The sequence below is a fragment of the Trichosurus vulpecula genome, chromosome 3 (genome assembly GCF_011100635.1).
Source record: "Trichosurus vulpecula isolate mTriVul1 chromosome 3, mTriVul1.pri, whole genome shotgun sequence".
NCBI classification, from domain to species: domain Eukaryota; kingdom Metazoa; phylum Chordata; class Mammalia; order Diprotodontia; family Phalangeridae; genus Trichosurus; species Trichosurus vulpecula.
Window position 1 is genome coordinate 408718194 of NC_050575.1, and position 22007 is coordinate 408740200.

General features: G+C 44.5%; 1 protein-coding gene across 1 annotated transcript; it reads right to left on the reverse strand.

The window, feature by feature from the left end:
- Positions 1 to 6768: 6768 nt before the first annotated feature.
- On the reverse strand, positions 6769 to 21441 carry LOC118844665 (zinc finger protein OZF-like). The gene is made up of 4 exons (XM_036752604.1): positions 18705 to 21441; positions 14769 to 14895; positions 13189 to 13284; positions 6769 to 9176 (listed from the first exon to the last, which is right to left on the reverse strand). The coding sequence occupies exons 1-4, from the start codon at positions 18735 to 18737 to the stop codon at positions 7906 to 7908; spliced, it is 1527 nt and encodes a 508-aa protein (XP_036608499.1). The 5' UTR covers positions 18738 to 21441; the 3' UTR covers positions 6769 to 7905.
- Between the last annotated feature and the right edge of the window lie 566 nt (positions 21442 to 22007).

The following is a 22007-nucleotide window of genomic DNA, read 5'->3' on the forward strand; positions in this document are numbered from 1 at the left end:
TATCCCGGTGGTGACAATTCTGGGAGGCAGAAAGTCCAAATCCATCTACCTTGCCCTTCCCCCACGACCGCAGAAGTTACTGAGCCTAGGGCAGTTTGCAGCTTCTGAGGACAGAGTGGGCAAGATGCAAAGGACCTGGATGGCATTTCCAAGCTTTGCCAAAAGGGATGGGCTACCCAGGGGCACAGGACTGACTGTTAGTCTGTGAATTTCTGTCCTTCTCCTCCTTTTTACCGGGTGGGGAAGGGTGATTTAAGTTTTCCCTACAGCTCTCCTGCGTTCTTCTAATCTGATCTGAGAGGAGAGGAGTTTGTTTTATCTGCTCTAACCTTTACTGCAGCCCTGAGACAGGATAACAATGGTGAAAAATCTCAATGAAGTAAACTTCACTCCTCGCTTACTCCTAAAAAATCTTTTGCACTAGAATCTAAGGGAAAAGATTCCCTCCTAACTGTGATCAGGGACAAATACAATGCGGGAGTCCCATAGAAAACTTTAACAGAGGTTTTAGCCAGAAGGCATTCATTGGGAGGAGGTCTTTCAGCAGGACGAGCTCCTGAAATGAATTTACAATTTCAGGAGTTCCCTCTCCCGGAATTCAACTAACCAATTTCCAAACTTTTTAACAATTAAAACCCAGAATTTGCCAAAATTTTAACCCTTTTTTTTCGTTGTGATTCCAGGTCGACCACATATAGAATCACAAGGGGAAAGAATCTTTGTTTCCCTAGTTGCAGCCTGAAATCTCTGGCTGCCTGCATTTCAGATTTTAACAAAACATAGACATTTCACAATTTGACATAGACACACGAACAGAGACGAACTCAAAACATAACAAAAAAACACAGTGTGGATCGGACTGAAGGCTAAACAGGTCCCCTCAGAGGAAAGAAAAGTGAACCAGATTTCCTCCTTAGGGATAGGACCCTCAATCTCCCCACACCCAACACAAAACAGAAGACCAGATGGCATGAGTTGGTTGAGGGCTAAACAGGTCCCCTCAGAGGAAAGAAAAGTGAACCAGATTTCCTCCTTAGGGATAGGACCCCCAATCTCCCCACACCCCAGCAGGAAGAGGCTGACGTCTCAGCTCTTCCACTCTGCCCACCTTCCCCTCGTCAGGGATGTCGTGGTAACAGAGACCAGAGTGGCTAGCCCAGAAACAGAAAATCTTACCTCTAGAGGCCTGAAAATCAGAATTCTCCGTAGGCCAAAAAGGGACAGGTCAGCAAAGAGCCCATTCTCCGAGACCATCTCCCCACATCAGAGTCCTAGGAAAAGAAATCCCCAGGAGCCGGCCCTCTGAAGTGAGAGAAGGTGGATCAGGGGCAGAGACTCCCTGTTGAGGTCCAGAATTCTGTGTGTGTCTCCAGAGCGATAACACGAAATACCGCCTTATCTCGCTGGGGCCTCCAAAATGTTATACCAGAAGCGAGTGAGACACGCCACAGAGTATAAGTTTTGAATGGAGAAGTTTATTAGCCAGCGGTCATTCGGGGAAAATTCCCAAAGCAAATGACCACGTTTAAACCGAGAGGGTAGTTTATATAGACAATACAGGATTCAGTGCTTAATTATCTCTTAAAGTTTACATATGTTACTTTGCAGACTCAGCAAGCCTGTGTTATTTCACTTTTTATGACCATGATACATTAGTGGAACCTCCTGAATAGACTGTAAATACAACATATCAGATAGTTGACAAAGTGTCAATTGGAATTACAACCCAGGATCTCTGTCCAGTTTGCCATACATCCCACAACATGACTCATGAGATAAGAGCTAGGAACAGTCACATAATTCAAAAGAATATCTGGGGCTGAGGCTTTCATCCTTCAAGGCCATAGGCAGACTGAGGGATGCTCCAGCTGGCTTTGTTGAGACGAGAGATAGAGTTGTCTCTCAGCTCACTCAGTTAGTTAAAGGAAGATCGTTAGGCTTTCCTGGTAATTAGCTTACATTCCTTGGAAATGTCTTAGGGGCCCAAGACACTCGCCAACCTGCAGAACTGGGGTTTGCAGTTAGTGGCTGGGGGCAGGGTTTTTCTAGCAATAGCTGGCTACTCAGGTATCACAATATAAGCTGGGGAACAGGGCAACCAGAATATATGCCATCTTGGAGTGGGGAGGAGGGTAGAAATGGGGAGAAAATTTGTAATTCAAACTGTTGTGAAAATCAATGCTGAAAACTAAATATGTTAAATAAATAAATTTAAATTAAAAAAATATATTAAAAAAAAACAAAAATAGAGAGCTGCAGTTTCATGGACAATCCTCTTTTTCTGAATCAATGTGTAAATGTAAATTTCTGCTTTGGTTGATGTTTGTTAGGTTCAGAATAAAAATATAGAATTAAAAAAAAATTTGAGATATAAGTCCTGGTAAATTTTCCCCTAAGCTGTGATTAGTGAAATTTGCTGTTGAAACAAAATCTCATAGGACCATAACTGATTTTGAGTTGTCTAAGGGATCATACTAATCCATCTCTTTCACCCAGGCCAGAGACCTTTCCCACTGACCTGCAAAGCTGTCTTTGATATTTGTGTTGAGAAGTCTGGAAACTGCCACAGCTGCCAGTGATTCAATGCCATGAGGCCTCATCCAGTCCCATCTCTGCCAGTGTGGCCCATGCTGGGCTGTACTCTGCTCTGAGCCCAGTGCAACAGACCCTTCCTGTTGGCCTTCCAGATTGTCTTGGTCTGGAAATGTGCTTCAATCTGTCATTTTGTGGCTTCTGCTGCGTGAGAATTTGTTGTATTGGTAATTAAGGTGGGACTTTTTTTTACTGTTTTAGAATGCTAAATTAATTGTCTTTGATTGAGTCTTACTAGGTGCAAAGCCCCAGGCTGGTTAGCAAACTAGTTCACTAGTTTGAGAGAGGGGGGAAGCCCCCAGGGCCCTAAAGGGAGTTGTTAAGACCAGAGCCAATAGAAGGAGCCTAAGTTCTGGTCTCTCAGATGACGTTCTAGTGAATCAGTTGACATCTGAGCACTGTATAAAAAGAGACAACAGAGTTGTTTGTCTGGGGCTCTCACTCCTGGAGGATTGTTGATGTGAGACTCTGGGCAGCTGCTCTAAGAGCCTCCCAGCTTGTCAACCCAGATGTTGATGATTTCCCAGTAACTATGAATCGTGATTTGGTCTGTTTAAATTGTGTATGTTTGTAATTTGTTTGTATTTGCTCTGAAGTTCAGGTTGCTGGCTTATCCTCCTGAATTAAGTGAATGATATTTGTATGTTGGATTAAAGTAAGATTGTTAACCCCTTAAAGTTACTTTCCTTAGTAAAGAGGATGAAAAGGCCTTGTGCTGGCAGCTCTTGTTGCTGGTCTTGTTGGGTCTTACACCCCCACAGCAGCCGCTAGCCAAATTGTTGCTGTATAGGTTTAGAGTCATTTTTAACAGGTATTTCCTGGAGTTTTAGGGGAGATCTCAATAAGGTCCCTGCTTCTACTCCACCATCTTGCCTCTACCCCCTGACTTTGTTTTCCCCCATTCTGACATCACTTTTAATTCCCCCTGTATTTGGACGCTGCACATTGAACCTGCTTGTCAGATTTGTGTCTTCCAGACTATGGGACATTCATCTATGGTTGATAGCATAACCTCTTCTGTGGGGCCCCTCAAGGCAGAGACAGGCAGTTTCAGAAGCTGAGACTTTGCCCCTTGCCCCAAAAGATATTGGGTCTCATTTGTTTGAGAGGGAAATAATGTGGTTCTAATGATGGGCCCCTAAAAGACCACGTCATTGAAAGCAACCCATCCCTCAATTTTCCCATACATTTCAGCAGCCCAGATCACTGGCATTAGGCATAGCCGTTCCTTAGGATTGGGACTTAAAACTGACGTTTTCCAATCCAGTGGCCACTTCTGAGGTTTGCAAAATAGCTTGCATGTTAAGTGCAGCACTTTATTTTTAATTTGTGAAAATTTTCAAGTTTTATTTTTTCCAATTACATGCAAAAAGAATATTTAAAATGTTTTGAAAAAAATTGAATTCCAAATTCTTTTCTTCCCTATTCCCTTTACTCTGTGATTGGGATCTGAAACTGTATACGCAATACAAGATATTTCTATGGCCAATGCTAGCAAAGGGTTCCTTATAATCTCCTTCTGACCAGTTGTCTGACACCTTTACTGTCAGGGAGCTGAGAGCTATCTAAGCTGCTGCTGTTGCTTTCCTGGCCTTCACCACACTGGTGTCCAGGTCCAACCAGTTACTTTTCCTCAGTAGTCTTGGGTTGGAAAATTGTTTCATCCTGATTTCTTGTTGGTTCTTCCCCTCCAGAACTGGATTCAAAGCATGATCTGAAATTGTTTTGAGGAGGATTTGGGAGAGTTCAGCTGAGTGTCTGCCCTTACAGGGCCATCATGGTTCCACCTCCCTTCTTAAAGTCATAAAGTTAGTCTTTACTTAATGACACTATAAATTTCTGCAGACTGCAAAAGAAAAAATTGTTGCCTTCTTATATGTCTTTTGTCTGCCTACCCAATTTGACCAGAATTAGAAAGAGGGAGAAGCTGTCTTTTTGAAGGTTCAGCAAGTTCTGCAGAAGTGTTCATTTTCACCCTATTTGCTTTGCCTGATCTGACCACAGGAAAGTCTATTTAGATTTAGAAAGACACAAACCATGTCCTGTAAGGGAGGCCCAGGAGGTCCCTTTGACTGTCCAGAGCCCTGGATGGTATCTGACCATCAGCCCAGAAGCCTCTTATGTGGTTGGTTGCTCCTTTCCATTCCCCTGCCAGGCTGGTATAGCAAGAGCAAGCATGGGAGGCCGGTTAGATAGAAATGGCAGGGCCTCTTACAACATATGAGCAGCTGTTTTTCACACTATGATTCTGCTCTGCCTGAAGTCTATCAGGGGAATCCCTTCCTCCTCATGATTGTTGGGTCACAAAAATCAGTGAATGAGAAGTTTCTTGATTGGCATATGCAGTAACCTTAACATAGGCTGGTACATACATACAGGTGGCCTACAGGAGAACAAACAATTTCCCCAAATTACCTCAGTTTTTACACCCTTGATCAAACATCTCTGATTTCTTCCCTTCACCAAACATTTTCCCACAGTTGACACAATATTGATGAAAGTTCATTTCCTAATAATGGCGACCTTCTCTTTTGGAGAAGATCCAGATGTTTTCCTTCACAGTTTTTAAACCTATTTCCTCCTTTTTTTGAAAGATGGTATCTAGGCTCTTTTTTTGATCATGGCTTTCAGGTAGTCCAATAATTTTTAAATTATCTCTCCTGGATCTATTTTCCAGGTCAGTGGTTTTTCCAAGGAGATATTTCACATTGTCTTCCATTTTTTCATTCCTTTGGTTCTGTTTTATAATATCCTGATTTCTCATAAAGTCACTAGCTTCCACTTGCTCCAATCTAGTTTTTAAAGTAATATTTTCTTCAGTGGTCTTTTGGACCTCCTTTTCCATTTGGCTAATTCTGCCTTTCAAGGCATTCTTCTCCTCATTGGCTTTTTGGAGCTCTTTTGCCATTTGAGTTAATCTATTTTTTAAGGTGTTGTTTTCTTCAGTGTATTTTTCAGTATTTTTTTGGGTCTCCTTTAGCAAGTCATGGACTTGTTTTTCATGGTTTTCTCGCATCCTTCTCATTTCTCTTCCCATTTTTTCCTCTACTTCTCTAACTTGCTTTTCCAAATCCTTTTTGAGCTCTTCCATGGCCTGGGACCAGTTCATGTTTTTCTTGGAGGTTTCTGTTGTAGGCTCTATGACTTTGTTGTCTTCTTTAGGCTGTACATTTTGGTCTTCTTTGTCAGCAAAGAAAGAATGCAGAGTCTGAGACTGAATCTGGGCGCGTTTTCGCTGCCTGGCCATAGTCCCAGCCAACTAACTTGACCTTTGAGTTTTTCAGTGGGGTATGACTGCTTGTTGACTACAGAGTTCTATGTTCCACGTTTGGGGGGCAGGTGCCAGCTCTGCCGCACCAGCACTGCTCCTTCCCCAAGGACCCCCAACCCGAACTGGGCTCAGATCTTCGGCAGGCTGTGCACCCCTGCTCTGATCCGCCACTTAATTCCTCCCACCAGGTGGGCCTGGAGCCGGAAGCAGCAGCTGTAGCTGCCCCACCTCCGCTGCCCCCGGGGCTAGAAGCCCAACCGGGAACTCCTTCCACTCCCGCAGCTTTTCCCACTAACCTTCTCAGCAGTCTTTGGTGTTTGTGGGTTGAGAAGTCTCGTAACTGCTGCAGCTCACTGAATCAGGGTGCTAGGGCCCCCTCCGCCCGGCTTCTGGTCTGGATCGTCCATGCCTCTCAGGCTGGGCTCTGCTCCACTCCGTTCCCAGCTCCCAGCTCCGTGTGAAATAAACTTCACCCAGAGACCATCCAGGCTGTCCTGGGCTGGAGCCCTGCTTCCCTCTGCTGTTCTGTGGGTTCTGCCGTTCTAGAATTGGTTCAGAGCCATTTTTTATAGGTTTTTGGAGGGGCTCGGCAGGGAGCTCAGGCTGGTCCCTGCTTTCCAGCCGCCATCTTGGCTCCGCCCCCCATTTCCTCCTTTTTTAAATTTTGCAACCTGGTGGGATGGCATGATTTATTTGCCCTTATTTCACCATTCTGTGCTAATTGAACACTAAATCCAACCTTCACCAGTGACTTCCGTGCTCCAGAGAAAGGCATTTCCCCGTGGAGCACATTTATAAGGTTTCTTCATAGTATGTATTAAGAAAGGAATTTATAATTTTCATATTGATATATTTGTAATGAATATACTAACAATTTAACTTTTTCAAGAGCTGACTCTGTGGCTTGGGAGTCAAGACCTAACAATGCAGCTAGAACTGATTAATCAAAACTCTGACAAGGGTCACAATCATTGGATCTTCAGTGAAGTGAATCAAATATTCTAGAACCTGTTCCCCTCACAGAACTCTGGTTCTCTCCTTTAGGGCAGGTGGTCACCACCCCCAAAGACATGACTCCAGAACTGTTGTGTTGTGGGACTTGTGGCTTTCTCATGGGAAACCACTAAAAGATTGTAACCCACCTTCCCCACTCTTTCCCTAGTTGTGACTTAAGTATAAAACCTATGTTTTTACTTCAACTAAGGGAACATTCCTCACTCTGACACTGATTAAACAACTTGATTACTGGCACTCCAGTTTCTAGGCCTGCTTTGTGTGGCTGCAAGCATTCTCAGGTTAGAGACTTGCTCAGTAAAAATCTGGTTAACACAATCCTCTGATGGGAGAATAAGAGATGAAGCCATCTTCAAACTGAGTCCATGAATGGCTTGTATGCAGACTTTTCTGCTATCTACAAAGCTCCATACTCCATTTACATGCCTCTCCTCAATCATGTCAGTGATGAGATTTATATCTTAAATGAATTCTCTCATGTGAAAAGAGGACTGCTTTTGTTTGAAGTCTTTACCACATGGATTGAATTTTTTCCTCTGTGGATTCTCTGATGTTTAGTAGACTGCAGCTGCCTCTGAAAGCCTTTCACCACTGATTACATTCAAAAGGTGGATCGCCAACGCCATACCCACAGCAGCAAACTATGAACACGCAGGCATATTTCCAGGTCAGAATTGCAAAATATAACAGACTCTCTTCCTCAAAGATGAAACGTGGATATTTATTCAGATACCAGAAAGACAAACCCACCACAGTAACAAAGAAGTTGGTACACGTTGCCAATGCAGGAAGCACTGCCATCCCCAAGCCTTCCCTCCATAAGGCCTCCCCACCAACAAGCTCGCTTAGGCAACAAAGTCCCTCTCTCACTCCAGCTAGGTGCTTTGCCTCTCTGCCTGATTTTTCTCCCAGCTCTGCCTCACCCATTCTTCCTGCTCCACATGTTCAGCAAGCTCCTCCCACACAAGCTCCTGTGACTTGATTGAAAGTACGTCACACAGCCCTATTAATAGTTGCAAAAGATCTTCCTATTCCATTAACAGTACAAAAGGTTTCTCTCCAGTGTGGATTTTCTGATGTACTTTAAGATAAGCCCTCCCCTTAAAAGCCTTTCCACACTGATTGCATTCATAAGGTTTCTCTCCAGTGTGGCTTCTCTGATGTATGGTAAGATCGGCCCTCTGGGTAAAGGCCTTTCCACACTGATTACATTCATAAGGTTTCTCTCCAGCGTGGATTCTCCGATGGTGAGCTAGATTGGAGCTGACTCTAAAAGCCTTTCCACACTGATTACATTCATAAGGTTTCTCTCCAGCATGGATTCTCTGATGACAAACAAGACTGGTACTTACTCTGAAAGTCTTTCCACACTGATTACATTCATAAGGTTTCTCTCCAGTGTGGATTCTCCGATGTTTAGCTAGATTGGAGCTGGCACTAAAAGATTTTCCACACTGATTACATTCATAAGGTTTCTCTCCAGCATGGATTCTCTGATGATAAACAAGACTGGTACTTACTCTGAAAGTCTTTCCACACTGATTACATTCGTAACGTTTCTCTCCAGTGTGGATTCTCTGATGTTTAACTAGATTGGAGCTGACACTAAAAGATTTTCCACATTGATTACATTCATAAGGTTTCTCTCCACTGTGGATTTTCTGATGTTTAGATAGAATGGAGCTGCATCTAAAGGTCTTTCCACAATGATTACATTCACAAGGTTTCTCTCCAGTGTGGATTCTCTGATGATAGGTAAGATAGGCCCTCTGTGTAAAAGCCATACTACACTGATTGCATTCATAAGGTTTCTCTCCAGTGTGGATTCTCTGATGAGTTACAAGATTGGACCTTCCTCTGAAAGTCTTTCCACACAGATTACATTTGTAAGGCTTCTCTCCAGTGTGGATTCTCTGATGAGTTACAAGATTGGAGCTTCCTCTGAAAGTCTTTCCACACTGATTACATTTGTAAGGCTTCTCTCCAGTATGGATTCTCTGATGATAAACAAGACTGGCACTTACTCTGAAAGTCTTTCCACACTGACTACATTCATAAGGCTTCTCTCCAGGGTGAATTCTTTCATGTATAGCAAATGTGGCATTCTCTCTGAAAGCCTTTCCACACTGATTGCATTCATAAGCTTTCTCCCCAGTGTGGATTCCCTGATGAAGGGCACGGATTTCTCTCCCAGTGATGTCACAGGGACCATCACCCATGAATCTTTGTTCCTGAATTTCTTCCACAGAAAGGTTTAGGACTACAGGAGTCTTCTTCATTTCAAGTCTGATCTCTCCTTCTGAAAGAAACAAGCAAGAAAACATATCTACACAGACAAATATATAATTATATCCCCTTTCCTTCGTTGTCAGAACATAAACTCCTTTACATTCTCTTTCCCCCAGCAAAGGGAAAAGGTCATCAAACATTAAATGTCTTCAAATAGGCAGAAACAATTATTTCAAAATGCCATTAGCTGACATCCCAAGGATGATTTAGTTTACAAAGAGCTTGACACATGATTACACCGGATACTCACAACAAACCTCCGACAAGGGCAGAGTGTTCTTATTACATTTTAAACTGCCACAATGAAGTCACATGAATAATACTAACACTGTTTTTTGAATTTACCTAAAACCTAAAAGATTCTGTTCTGGCCTATCTAAATTTTTTCATTTTTTTTTCTGCCAAGGCAATCAAGGTCAAGGGACTTGTCCAGGGTCTCACAGCTAGTGTCAAGTGTCTCTGGCTGGATTTGAAGTCAGATCCTCCTGATTCTAGGGCTGGTACTCTATCAACTGCACCATCTAGCTGCAATTTGGCCTATTAATTTTGATAATGTTAACTTATTTCCTTTAAAAAAGTTCTCTTAGTGCCTCTGCTCACTACAATAAAAATAAAATCCTTGTAATACAGATTGTATATGAACAACCCATGTTAGATTGCTTACCATCTCAAGAAAGGGAGGGGGAAGGATTGAAGGAATTCAGAATTTTAAATTAAATCACATGTTTAAAAATTGTTTTAATATCTAATAGAGGAAAATAAAGTATCATATTTAAAAATAAAAACTATACTTAATAAAAATCTGCACAATAAACACACCTTTAAAAATGCATGACATTTCCCATGTCTGAAAATGTGTCTCATGCATGAATTTGGGTCTATCATCCTTTTGTATGGAAGTGGACAGCATGCTTCAGTATAAGTCTTCTTGAAGCCCTTTCCCATTTAGGGGTTCACAAACCTTTTGGAGGTTATAGACAATGGTCTGAAAGATTTGAACTCAAAATTTCTCAATTTGTCAATGGCACCTTAAGCAGTAAATAGTCACCCCATTTTGTGGCCAAGACACTTATCCTCTGGGACAACAAGCATGTGCATACTTCAACCATGCTAAGATTCTTTCTGCAGGGATTCCCAATCGTGATGGTCAGGCATATAATCCTTTTGGGGTTCATGCAATGAGAACATCACACTCTGACTGCTTCTGACTGTATGCAGCATTCTTTTCATTTCTCAACTCAACATCAAATTATTTCCAAACTTGCAGGAAGGCTGGACATTCATGTGCACATGATGACAGGCATGCACAGACCCTCACTGGCTGGCTACCATTGTACTAGAGTAGTGCTCTCATTCCTGGGTTACCTTGTAATCACACCTCATCAAAGCTGTAATTACCAGATCAAGATGTTATCCGGATTTGCATTCTAGCAGCAGAGATCACAGGTTCTTTGGAGCCATGAGTGCTATGCACGCACAGTAGAAGCTACAATGAAACCATTCTGGACCTCCCACAATCTTTCTTCAAAAACCAACCTTAAAGTGCCCCTCATTACAACACTAAGGTTGTCTTCTGATTTAAACCTTTATTATTCATCTCCCTGTCAGCTTCTCAAAGGAACTGTTTGGCAACACAGATTAATCATTCAGTAGAGTTTCAATGAGAGTATAACTAGGTTTTCCACTGATAGAAAAAAGTAAGTTATGCCTGAAGAACTCCTATCCTTACAAAGGAGGTTTTAAATATAAACATTGTTTAAAGAAGAAAAAAATCTGTGCAACTGACCTTCAAGCATATTTATCATTTAATATATTACTTGTCATGAGTAATTAGAAAAACAAATCTTTAAAAGAGTAACAATCAATTCATCTTATTGACTAGCTAGGGAACCAAAAAAAATGATTTTCCCTCCTTTGGGATTGTCTTGGATCATTGCATTGCTGAGAAAAGTTAAGTCATTCATCGTTCTTCACTGAACAATCTTGCTATGTACAATATTGTTTTGGTTCTGTTTACTTCACTATGCATCAGTTCATGCGAGTTTCTCCAGGTTTTTCAGTTATCACCCTGACCCCAACATTTCTTATGGCACTATTAACAATATTCCACTACAGTCATATGCTACAGCTTATTTAGCCATTCCCCAACTGACGAGCATGCCCTCAATTTCTAATTCTTTTCTCCACAAAAAGAGGTGCTATACACATTTTTGTGCAAATTGATCGTTGTGCATTTTTTTGGGGATGTCTTTGGTATATAAATCTAGCAGAGGTATGATTGAATCAAGGAGGATGCAGAGTGTTATAGCCCTTTGAGGAAAGTTCCACATTGCTCGCCAGAATGGTGGGATCAGTTCACAACTCTACCCACAGTGCATTGGTGTCCCCGTTTTCCCGCATCCCCTGCAATAGCCAACATTTTCCTTTTTTGTGATATTAGCCACTCTGATCAGCGTGAGGTAGTATTTCTGTGTTGTTTTCATTTGCATTTCTCTGATCAATACAGATTCAGAGTATTATTTCATATGACTATAGATGCTACTATTTTTATCACTATGCTTCTGATTTAGACTATTTCCTCCCAATTCTGTTCTCCTCAGACTGTTATTATCCTCATTCCTTGTATTCTCTCATTTCCCTGTTGAAGTAAATGTATTTCCATTTCAAAACAGTCTCTTTTCAAGAAGACCAACTAAGAGCCAGGTTCCTTTTCTGTTGCTTCTTCTCTAACTAGCTCCATGTTTTCATATTATACTGGGAGCGGCCTGATAACAGAGACTTTCTTTTGCCTTTCTTTGTACCCTCAGAGCTTAGCACAGTGGCTAAAACACAAGGTGCTTGATCAATCTTTACTGAATGCCTGACTGGGCCCAGGGCTGAAAGCAGGCCCAGCCTCTCCCTCAATCACTGCATTCTCATCTCTTTCCTAGATGTCAAATACATGTTCCGGCATTCATCATGGTTCTGTCTCTTTCTTGCTCCCACGCACATCTAAGTGGTCACTTTTGTTAGGTTCTAATGCTAGTAGAACCTGACCAGACCCAACAATGAAGACCACAGAGGCTTCTTTCTAGGCTCCTGAAGGGTTCCACAGCATGGGACACCTTCAAGTCTCTACCTCACAGCTCCATAAACTAAAGTCATCATCACCTACATGAAGCTGGTCAATGACTCTCCAGGAATGGGACAGAGATTTGGTCACAGGGATCAGGAAAGAGACTTGGGCTGAGGATTTATGCAAAGTTTAGCTTTGGATTATTTCCAACTAAGGCATCAGCCTTCACTCCTACTCATGGGCTGCTGGATGAGAGTGAGAAAACCAGGAAGCCAAGCTGCCTGGAACCACTCCTAAATAGGCTACACAAACTCAGCTGAACGCTCATGGTGGCAAGGCAATCCTTTGATATCTCCCTAACTAACTCCCAAGCCAATCACCACAGCAGCTTTTCCAAATCTTTGCCTCCATCCACAACCCTCCCTTGTGGCTTGTTCTCTTCCCCCCGCCCCACCTTCCCCACCCACAAAAGCTACCTTATTCTCCTTACCTCACATTACTCAGATGCCCTCTTTTCCTTTTTGTCCTCAATATCAAATAAAAAGGACATTCTTTTGCTAGCTAAAGCAAACCACTTTATGTGTGCAAATAATCCCATTCCATCCCTCAGGTACCTTTCCACATTCTTCCCCAAATACCTGCATTTTTTCACTAATTCCAGTCTCTCCCACACTAAGGACTCCTTTTGTGTTGTCACAAATAAAACTATTTCACTGAAAACACCATCAATGAATCATGCAGCCTCATGAGATACAGTCCAGTATCCTTCCTCCATTTCATGGGCAAAGAGCAGGAGAAGGCCATTTACAACTGGTGTCTCCAACTCCTTTCCTTTCCAGCCTTTTTTCACCCTAAAAAGAATTCCAAGGCAGGCCTTCCTGGCCCCAAATCTAGCACTTACTTCACCACAACAAAGAGCAGTCTCATAATCACACAGCTCTCACATACCTGCTTTCACCTCACTCACCTGGACACAGGCTCCTTGGGCCTTCTTGCTCCAGCATCCATGCTGCTTCCCTTTGCTCAAAATAGGAGATCACATCTTCTCTGGGAGCTGGAAGTCCTGGGTATGGGGAATCAGGTAGGGATGAGGATGGAAACTTATAATTTAGTTCTCTTTAGGAAAAAGTATAGGGATACAGAGCTGCTCCATTTTGAGGATCACTCCATTCTGGTCACACATAGGAGTCCATACTGACCCATTAGTACTTGTGATGCAAATAACTCAAAGTAGGATATGTTGTACAACCTGTTCTGTGAAACATCCAAACCCTCTGTCCCCATCCTGTTATGCTCCATTGTGGCAGAAACTCCTGGACCCAAAACTGGGGAAAGGAGTTAATTGTGTCACACCAGCCTCAAGCCTAAACAACAGAGACCTTGATGAACAAGGCTTTGCCCAGTCCCCCTACCTGGCTCCTCATTCCCCGAACCCCCCACAAACCCCGTGCACTGTTCATTCAGGGAGTGTTTGCCTCCTTGGGTATGAGTCTCCTACTGGCAAACTCAACAAAGTTAGTTCAAATTCGATTTCTCAATCAGTCTCAGTAATTCCTAGCATGCAGAGAGGTATGCAAGCAAGGACCCCAGGGTATTTTCCAGGATTCCTGAAGGACAGTTTGCATAGCATTAATTTTGGGGACTTCTGCGGAGAGGTCAGGGAGAAAAACCTTGGAACACGGTTTGGAGTCAGAGAATTTGATCTTGTGCACCTTCTTTATGAAAAAATGGACACATCGCATGGTTTCCATGGTCTACAAATCAGAGAAAGCTGGCAGTGCAGTAGAGAGAGCCCTGTGCCAGGAGAAAGGAACGCCTGCCTTTAAATGGAGCCTCAGACACTTAGTAGCTGTGTGCACCTGGACAAGTCACTTAACATATGTTTGCCTCAGTTTCCCAAGTATAAAATGGGCATAATAATATCACCAAACCTGGAAAGTTATTATGAGGACGAAGTGACATGATATTGTGAAGAAAGACTTTGACCCAGCACATGGCAAATAGCAGGTGAATGTAAATGCTTATTCCCTTCCCTTCCTTTCCCACCATCTATGCTGGAAGTTTAAGGACAAACCTGCTACATCAGACACAAGTGAGAGCTGTAAACTACCAATATATGCTTCTTAAACAGAAGAATATTCCAAATACTGGCCCATCCCAAAGAGGAAGGGGCTGCAAGGAGAAGCTGCCTGGGCAGTTTTCAGAGATTTGGCAGGAAAATTCATGTCTAGGTAGAGGTCAGACCAAATAACCCCTGAGATTGGTTCCATGTCTGAGATTCTTCCACACTGACTGGATCTTTGACCTGAAGATGCCTAAAACTGCTAAGAGAGTGCATCAGGAGCAGCAAAGGAAACTCTCAGCTTCCTATCACACAGTGCAAAGACTTTCTATAGGAAAACCAGGTAGCATGGGGAGTCTGTCTCTTGGACACAGGAGACATACACTTTCTCCAATAATTGATAGATGCTCCAAAGTCTGCACGCTAGGCAATGAAGACATTCCCTTTGATTGCAGACTCAGAGTGAGCAGGAGAAGTGTCCTTACCCAGGGAGAGCAGGTTCCGGGCATTCTCCACCATGACCTCCTTGTACAACTCCTTCTGAGGATGGTCCAAGAGGCCCCACTCCTCCTGGGTGAAGTCCACAGCCACATCCTTAAAGGTCACTGTCTCCTAAATCATCAAAAGTGATAGGACATAGAGCTGAAAGACACTTCAGTGTTATATATTCCAATCCTCATCAATTCACAGGAGGAAATTTCATAGTCATCCCTTGAAACTAGTCAGTAAGAATACAATGGAATTTTGATAAAATTCATATTCAAATTCTAATTTGAGAAAATATCATAAATTGTAATAAAGTTAAAAAATGTCTTATTATGGAATGTGTCTCACTGTGGAATCAGGGAGAAAGTGTGTGTTCTATTTATGGGGTAAGTTCATGTACAGAGGAAAGAGAGACAGAGGGTGATGTGAAATTTCTTCCTTATCAGAACTGATGTGAGAGAGTCTAAAGAAAAGTCCATGAGAAGCTGGCAGGTACACTGCGTTCTGTGGGCAAAAACAAACATTTAAAACAATCACTGAAAAGAGAATAAAAACAAAGAAAAGATCAAGTCTGCTCCCTGAATGGCTGAAATAAAGTCTTATCTACACGAAAACATGAAGAGTAATCTAGAAAGACATTCATCAGAACCTCGACTGCACTCAGTGGTACGAGACAGTTCCCAGCTGAGCCTGTGTTCTCCTGGGTCCTCCTGCTCTCCTGGACATATTGAATGCTGCCTCACTCCAGGATTTCAAGGACACCTCACTTTCAGTGCTCCTCAACTGGTCCCATCTGTAGCAAAGTTGATGGAGGCTTCCCTCACCTAGAATGGGAACCTACTTATGTAGGCTCCTGACCTGGTTTTCAGCCTTCTTGGCAACAGTAAATCTACTGAACTTGAATGTTAGTCTGTGATTCCTGCCCTGGTGATTCTTGTGCATGTTTCTGGCAGGTCTAGGAGCTGGGGCTGAGCTGCTGTTCCCATCCTAGGATCCAAGTCAGCCCAACTATGGATTCTGAACCTGCTTCTCTCTAGGTATTCCATGTAGAGTCTCCAACTGCTCCTGACCCCAAAGGCTCACTGGAGGTTCAGGTCCTCACTTATCTAACCCAGGACTAGGTAGTCAGCCACCAAGATGTCAGTTGCCGCCTGGTGCAGGTCACTTGGGTCCACAAGCTAGGTACCCTCCCTGAGCAAGCCAGCAGAACACAGTAGTTGGCCGATAGAGACAGAGCCTGGCAGCAGTCCACTCATGTGTACACTCAAACCGCAGTCAGAAACTTAGAGAGCTCTGAGCAGAAAGATAACAATGCAATTTTGCTCTAGCGCTAGGAGCATTAGAGCTCACAGGCCTCTATCCTGCCCCTGAGATCCTGGAATAAGATAACCCTCAGGATCCCGAGGAAGCAGCAAGAATAGGAGTCCAGACATTCCCTTCAAGATGCTACAGAGCAACTAAGCTGAAAGAATGAGCCAACAAAAGAAGAACCTCACCATAATGAATGGTTATGGTACCAGAGGAAGTAGAGACACAAATACAGAAGAGTGACTCATATCTACAAGCACTGCCTCCAAAAAACACAGCTTGGGCACAAATTCAACCAGAATTTCTGGAAGTCTGGAACCAAGAGTTAAACATGCTTGTAAGTGGAATGAGAGTGCTTGAGGGGAAAAAAAAACAGAAAAGAAATGAGTGGTGAGGGAGAAAGAATCAAGGAGTTAACAGATTGCTACTAGGGGTACAAAGCCATGGCCAAGCAACAAACTCTCTAAAACTCTGAATTCAACAAATAGGAGCCACAAGGCAATAACAAACAGTAAAACAAATTCAAAAGGCTGAAAAAAAGCAGAAGAAAATGTCAGTTATCTCACAGTAAAAAGCAACTCACATAGAAAGGAGAACAAGGTCACATTTAAATGACATTGGAGTATCTGAATGCCATTTACAAAAAGAGCCTCCATATGAGATTTCAAGAAATCTTAAAACTGCCCATGTCTTACAACTCGAGCAGAAAGTCAAAATAAACCACAGTTCACTTCCTGAAAGAAACCTCTAAATGAAAACTCCCAGGAACACCACTGACAAACACAGAGCTAACAGGTTGTAAATAACAACAGGTGAATGAGAAAAATACATCAAGCAGTCACAAAAACAAACAAAAAACCAAAAAACAAAGGCCATGGAGCTTGGAATAGGATATGAAGAAGGTAAAGGATATGGTCTTATAACCAAGAGTCATTTACCCAACAAAACTGAATATAATGATATGGGGGAAATGATCCTTAAGGAAAGGACTTCCAAGCATTCTTGATGAAAAGACCATAACTGCAGAGAGCTTTTGAAGTTCAAACACAACTGAAAAAAAAAACCTAAGAAAGTAAAAAAGCTTGAACTAGCCAAAGGGAATAAAAAAATAAAGGATAAACTGCTTCTATTCAAATATGGGGAGGTGACATGGGTCCCCTCTGATTTGTCTCAGGGCTCAAAGAAGGAATCAAATTAGAGAAGACCTGGGAGGGGTTCTGCTATGTCTTGATCTTAAGGAAAAGATGGAAAGAGAGGAAGAGGAATACACTTAGGTGGGTGGATGGAAAAGAAGGTTAGGAAATAGTATGTCACATAATGACGGGGCATAAGAAGACATCTATACCAACAAGGAGGTGGGAATGGGTGGAAACATCTGATGCCTGAACCTTAGTCCTCTAGTCAAAGGAAGAACACACACAGCACAGAGTTCTGTATAGAAATACATTTGACTCACTAGTGAAAAGAATGAAAAGGAGAGAAAGGAGAGGGAGAATTAGAATGAGGACTGATTATGGGAGGGATTAGGCATAAACAGATCAAATTCTGTTTTCATAAATTTTTTATTCTTTTTGAAGTGGCCAAGAAAGAGGATCTGAGGGTTCGCATTACGGATTTTGTTTTTCTTGTGGTCTCAAGGTGCAGGAGGAAGCAGGTGGGAGGATGATTAGGTAGACCTTGACTGATACATATCTACGTATTCAAATGTGTCTATACACACACTGGAAGTCTAATTAATGCAATGATCAACCATTTCCTGAGGAGTGGTGATAACGCATTTGTTTCAACAATCAGGCTAGCAGCTTCAGTGGGGGTATAAGATTCTGCCAACAGCACAGGTTCTTTTGATCTGCTTAAGCAAGGGAAGCAAGATGAAGGGTTTGACAAGCTTACTTTTAATTCAGCATACAAATATCATTCAGTTAGTTCAGGGGAAAAATCCAGCACCCTGAACTTCAAAACAAAATGCAAACAAATTACAAACATCAACAGACAGACTTTGTCTGATTCACTCCTTGTATTCTCTCATTTCCCTGTTGAACTAAATGTATTTCCATTTCGAAACAGTCTCTTTTCAAGAAGATCAACTAAGAGTCAGCTGTGTGTAGGGGGAGGGGGTGCTGGTAGGAATTAAAGGAGCAAAGACATGATCCCTGGGTAATAGAGACTAAGGAAGAAAGGGGTCACCCCTGTCAGCCAGCGGTAAGGAAGGGGAAAAGTTAAAAACAAATGGGGGAGGGGGTGGTAGGTGAAGAAACAGAGAACAGGCCATGGAGTCAGCAGGACCTGAGTTCCAATCCAGGCTCAGACACTTGAGACTTACTAGCTACATGACCCTGGATAAATCACTTAAAGCTGACTGCCTCACAAAAAGAACCTGGCAAGGCAGCACGGGGGGAGAGAGGGTGGGGAGGCAGTGCTCAAGACACCAGGGTGTTAAGGAATCAGTTGAAAACACAGAAGATGGGAGCAGGGCAGTGTTGTTTCTACTGGAATTATTTTCAAGCCTATTTTTTTGAAGAAAGTTCCATAAAGCAGGTATCACCAGCTTCACAGACAATCGTCTAAGTCTATGGAAATGGCTGGATTGTTGATGTTGGTCTAGCCTGTGGATGAACTGCACTCACCTGGGCTGGGGCTTGGCTGCTCCCTCGGGCCATTCCCTCTGAATCCAGGCTCCCTGTGTAGGGAGCAAAGGAACCAAAGTGACTCCATTTTGTAAAGTTTCTCTATCTCATCCCTGAACATTATCTACCTCAGGGACCTGCTCTCCACCTTCTATGTCCCCACAGCCAAAGCTCTTCTTCACAGATGTCCCACCTAAGCACGGAGTGTCCCAATTCTAAGCCTTTCTGATAACCAGGAGACACCCTGGAGCCACAGGGAAACTTTTCCCTCCTTTACCTCTGCACAGAAAAGGCCATCTGCCCCACCTGTAACCTTAATCCCAGGCAACCTTCCTTTGTATTCATATTCTGGGTGATTGCTATTTGTTGTACCTTATAATAAATCTTCTATTTTCCCTCCTATTTTGGTGTGAGGATTTGATCCAATACCTTCTTGGGCCAGTCCTTGGTTGTCTGCAGACTGATCTGGGGAGGGAGAAGGATCCCAGACAGGGAGAGGTCTTTCCCTTCTCCTCCTGGGCACTAGGCTGCCAAAATGGGATTTACAGAGGGCCAGGCCCTGCCCTCAAGGGAAAGACTCCAACCTATAGAGGGAGGGAGGTAGCAAGGAGGGTCAGGCTTGGAAATGAGGAGGGTCTGAACAGGAAGACTACTTCCCTCCCTCTGTCTTACTCCTCTCCCTCTCCCCTCTCCATCTCCTACAGAGCCCCGAGGAGAAGAGGACAATTGGGGAGCCCAGATGGGATGAGAGCAGTCAGAGATCTATAGGGCAGGCTCCAGAATGGAGCCACCAGAGAATGACCAGGGAAGTCTGAGGCTGGAAGAGAAAACCCAGAATGTGATTCAGCCCTCTGCATGGGACCTGAGGGCTCTGAGAGGTGTGGGGGCAGGGAAGCAGGAGCCTGGGGTCTGGGACAGAAGACAGTCTAACACTGGCAGGGAGGTCAGGGTCCCTAGAGTGACAGATGAGTTCCAGGTGGACAGTCTGGGAACGCCAGAGCATTGTGTTCTGAGGTCTAACTGGGACCCAGGGAGGACTCCTGGGATCCTGGTAAAGCTTAGGCTCAGAACCTCTAAAGGGAAAGTGGAGACAGGGATATGAGAGGGAAGCAGCCCAACAGCTGTGGGTCCAGTTAAGGGGCCAGGAAAGAGCTTTGCTTCTTGTATTCAAGGAGGGGTCCTCAGAGCAGGCAGAACTCCTAGATCCTTAGCGTCCTGGGTGTGAAGCCAGCAGGTAGGGGCTGGGAGTTGGGACACCTGGGTCTGATGGGGTGATTGGGGGCCTGTACTGGGACCCCAATTCCAAAATCCCATCTCTCCCTAGCCTCTACACAGTGTCCTGGCAGTTTCTCTCCCCCCAAGCACAGCAAGCCCTAGCAAACACTTCTATCTCTTCCTTACACAGCGGCCTGCTGCACCTGCAGGATTCACTATTCTGACCTGGCTGTGCACTGCCCCATAGAGGTATTTACTACTCACTGACCTCTCACAGGTCTCCTAGACTTAGATAGGTGTACACTCCCTACATCTACCTTGCCTAAATGGACATCTATGGGGGCAGCCTGGGCAGTCCTCAGTCAGCCCTGACCGTTAGAGACTTAGTGACGTTTCTGGCATAACATCCCCCCTCCCCAGCTCCCCCATTTCCCAGAGAATTCTGCATCAAAGGCCTGTAGTAGATACTAAAGGTGCCTGTTCCTTTAAGAACTGACCACTCCTTCACCACTCAGGAACTCTCTCAATCACCTATTTGCACACATGGTCCCTTTTACTCTAGAACAGCCGAATAAACATTTAATGTCCCCCTTAGGACGCAGGCTCCCTAAGAACTCTGGCCCCCGTGAAGCGCAGACAATACACTTTGGCCAACTGGACTCTTTCAGTCCTGCTTGAGTTCGTGACCTCATTCCCGACGACCCCGCCCGGGACCTCCAGCCAGGGGGCTCCTGGACCTCCTGACCCCGTCCTTTCTGGTACCCCACGTGGGTCACAGCGGGCGGTCTCCGGCCTTTCGTCCAGGGAAGCCTCCACTCCGCTCCCCTGAAGCCGGGTGTCTCCCCTCCAGCCCCTCGGAAGGCTCGCGGGGAGGTCGGGCGGGACCTGCAGCGGGCGTGGGCAGCCTTCCCCTCCGGACAGGGCCCGCCTCGTTGGGGAGCATGGGAAGGTCACACTGTCCCCCTGGCTCGGGACGCTGGAGCAGGAGGCGGACGACAGGGGCTCCAAGGCTCCGGGGCCCCAGCACGGGACAGGCTCCCTGGGCACCCCGAGATCCGCCCCTGGGGTGTCTCTGAAACAGCCCAAGCCCGGCTTCGGGACCCCGAGAACAGGCGCCTCGTGTCCTTGGGTCCCGGGACCGTCTGGAGGGGCAGGAGCAAAGGCCCGTCGGGAGCTCCGGGATCACGCAGCTTTACCGCTCCGTCCACCTTCCCGCGGGGAGGGGGACCGGCAGAGGGGCTCTGGTCGGGTGTGGAGAGCTCTTCCCCAGGACCCCGGACTGCAGGACGATGGAGGCTGCTCCTAGTGCGAGTCCCTCCGACACAGGGGACGCGAGACTCGCCTGACCTGCTACAGGATCTCCTTCTTCCAGGCCCGCGAGTTTCGGCTCCCGGAGCTCCTAAGCAGCCCAGACCTCTACTGCTCCTCAGTCACCCCCTTCAATCTCCTAGGCAAGGCAGGGACCGCACCAAGAAACTATCTACAGCGTGTCCCTCTCCCTTACCCCCGGCGCCGCCTGCCTATTGGTCCGCTAAACCTCCACTTCCGGGGCGTTCACCGCCGGCTGCACTTCCGGACTCCATTTCCCAGCAGCCCCTATACCTACCGGATCCTCGCGCTCATTAGTCTCCTAGAACTCCGGAGCTGGACTCGGTTTTCCAGAAGACCTCGCTCCCTAGACCTTGTCTTGCAAGGGGCGGGACTTCCTGTCTCAACCCATCCCAAGTTTTTGATTTGTCTGTTCCATTCAAACTACTACCTTTAAGGGAAGCAGTTGATTGCACCTGAGGAACCATTTGGGTGCATGTTCTTTTTTCAATAACTTATCTCACCCAGGTTAAGGAGAAGTTCAGTCATTACTCTGACTTTTTTTTTTTTAATTTTAATTTATTTATTTATTTTTAGTTTACCACACTCGGTTCTACATAATTTTGAGTTCCAGATTTTCTCCCCTCCCTCCCCAAGATGGCCTGGAATCTCATATAACTACCATGTATAACTTCGCATTGAATTAATTTATACACTAGTCAAGTTGTGGAGAAGAATTATGACCAATGGAATGAATCATGAGAAAAGAGACAGAACCAA

Bases quoted from the DNA above. Each gene is read 5' to 3' on its own strand.
- LOC118844665 (XM_036752604.1), bottom strand. From the start codon at position 18,737: ATGGCCCGAGGGAGCAGCCAAGCCCCAGCCCAG. The intron at 13,285-14,768 runs GTAAGGACACTT...CCCCATACCCAG, and splicing joins CCGGAACCTGCTCTCCCTGG to GACTTCCAGCTCCCAGAGAA. The intron at 9,177-13,188 runs GTGAGTGAGGTG...TGTTTCTTTCAG, and splicing joins CCCAAGGAGCCTGTGTCCAG to AAGGAGAGATCAGACTTGAA.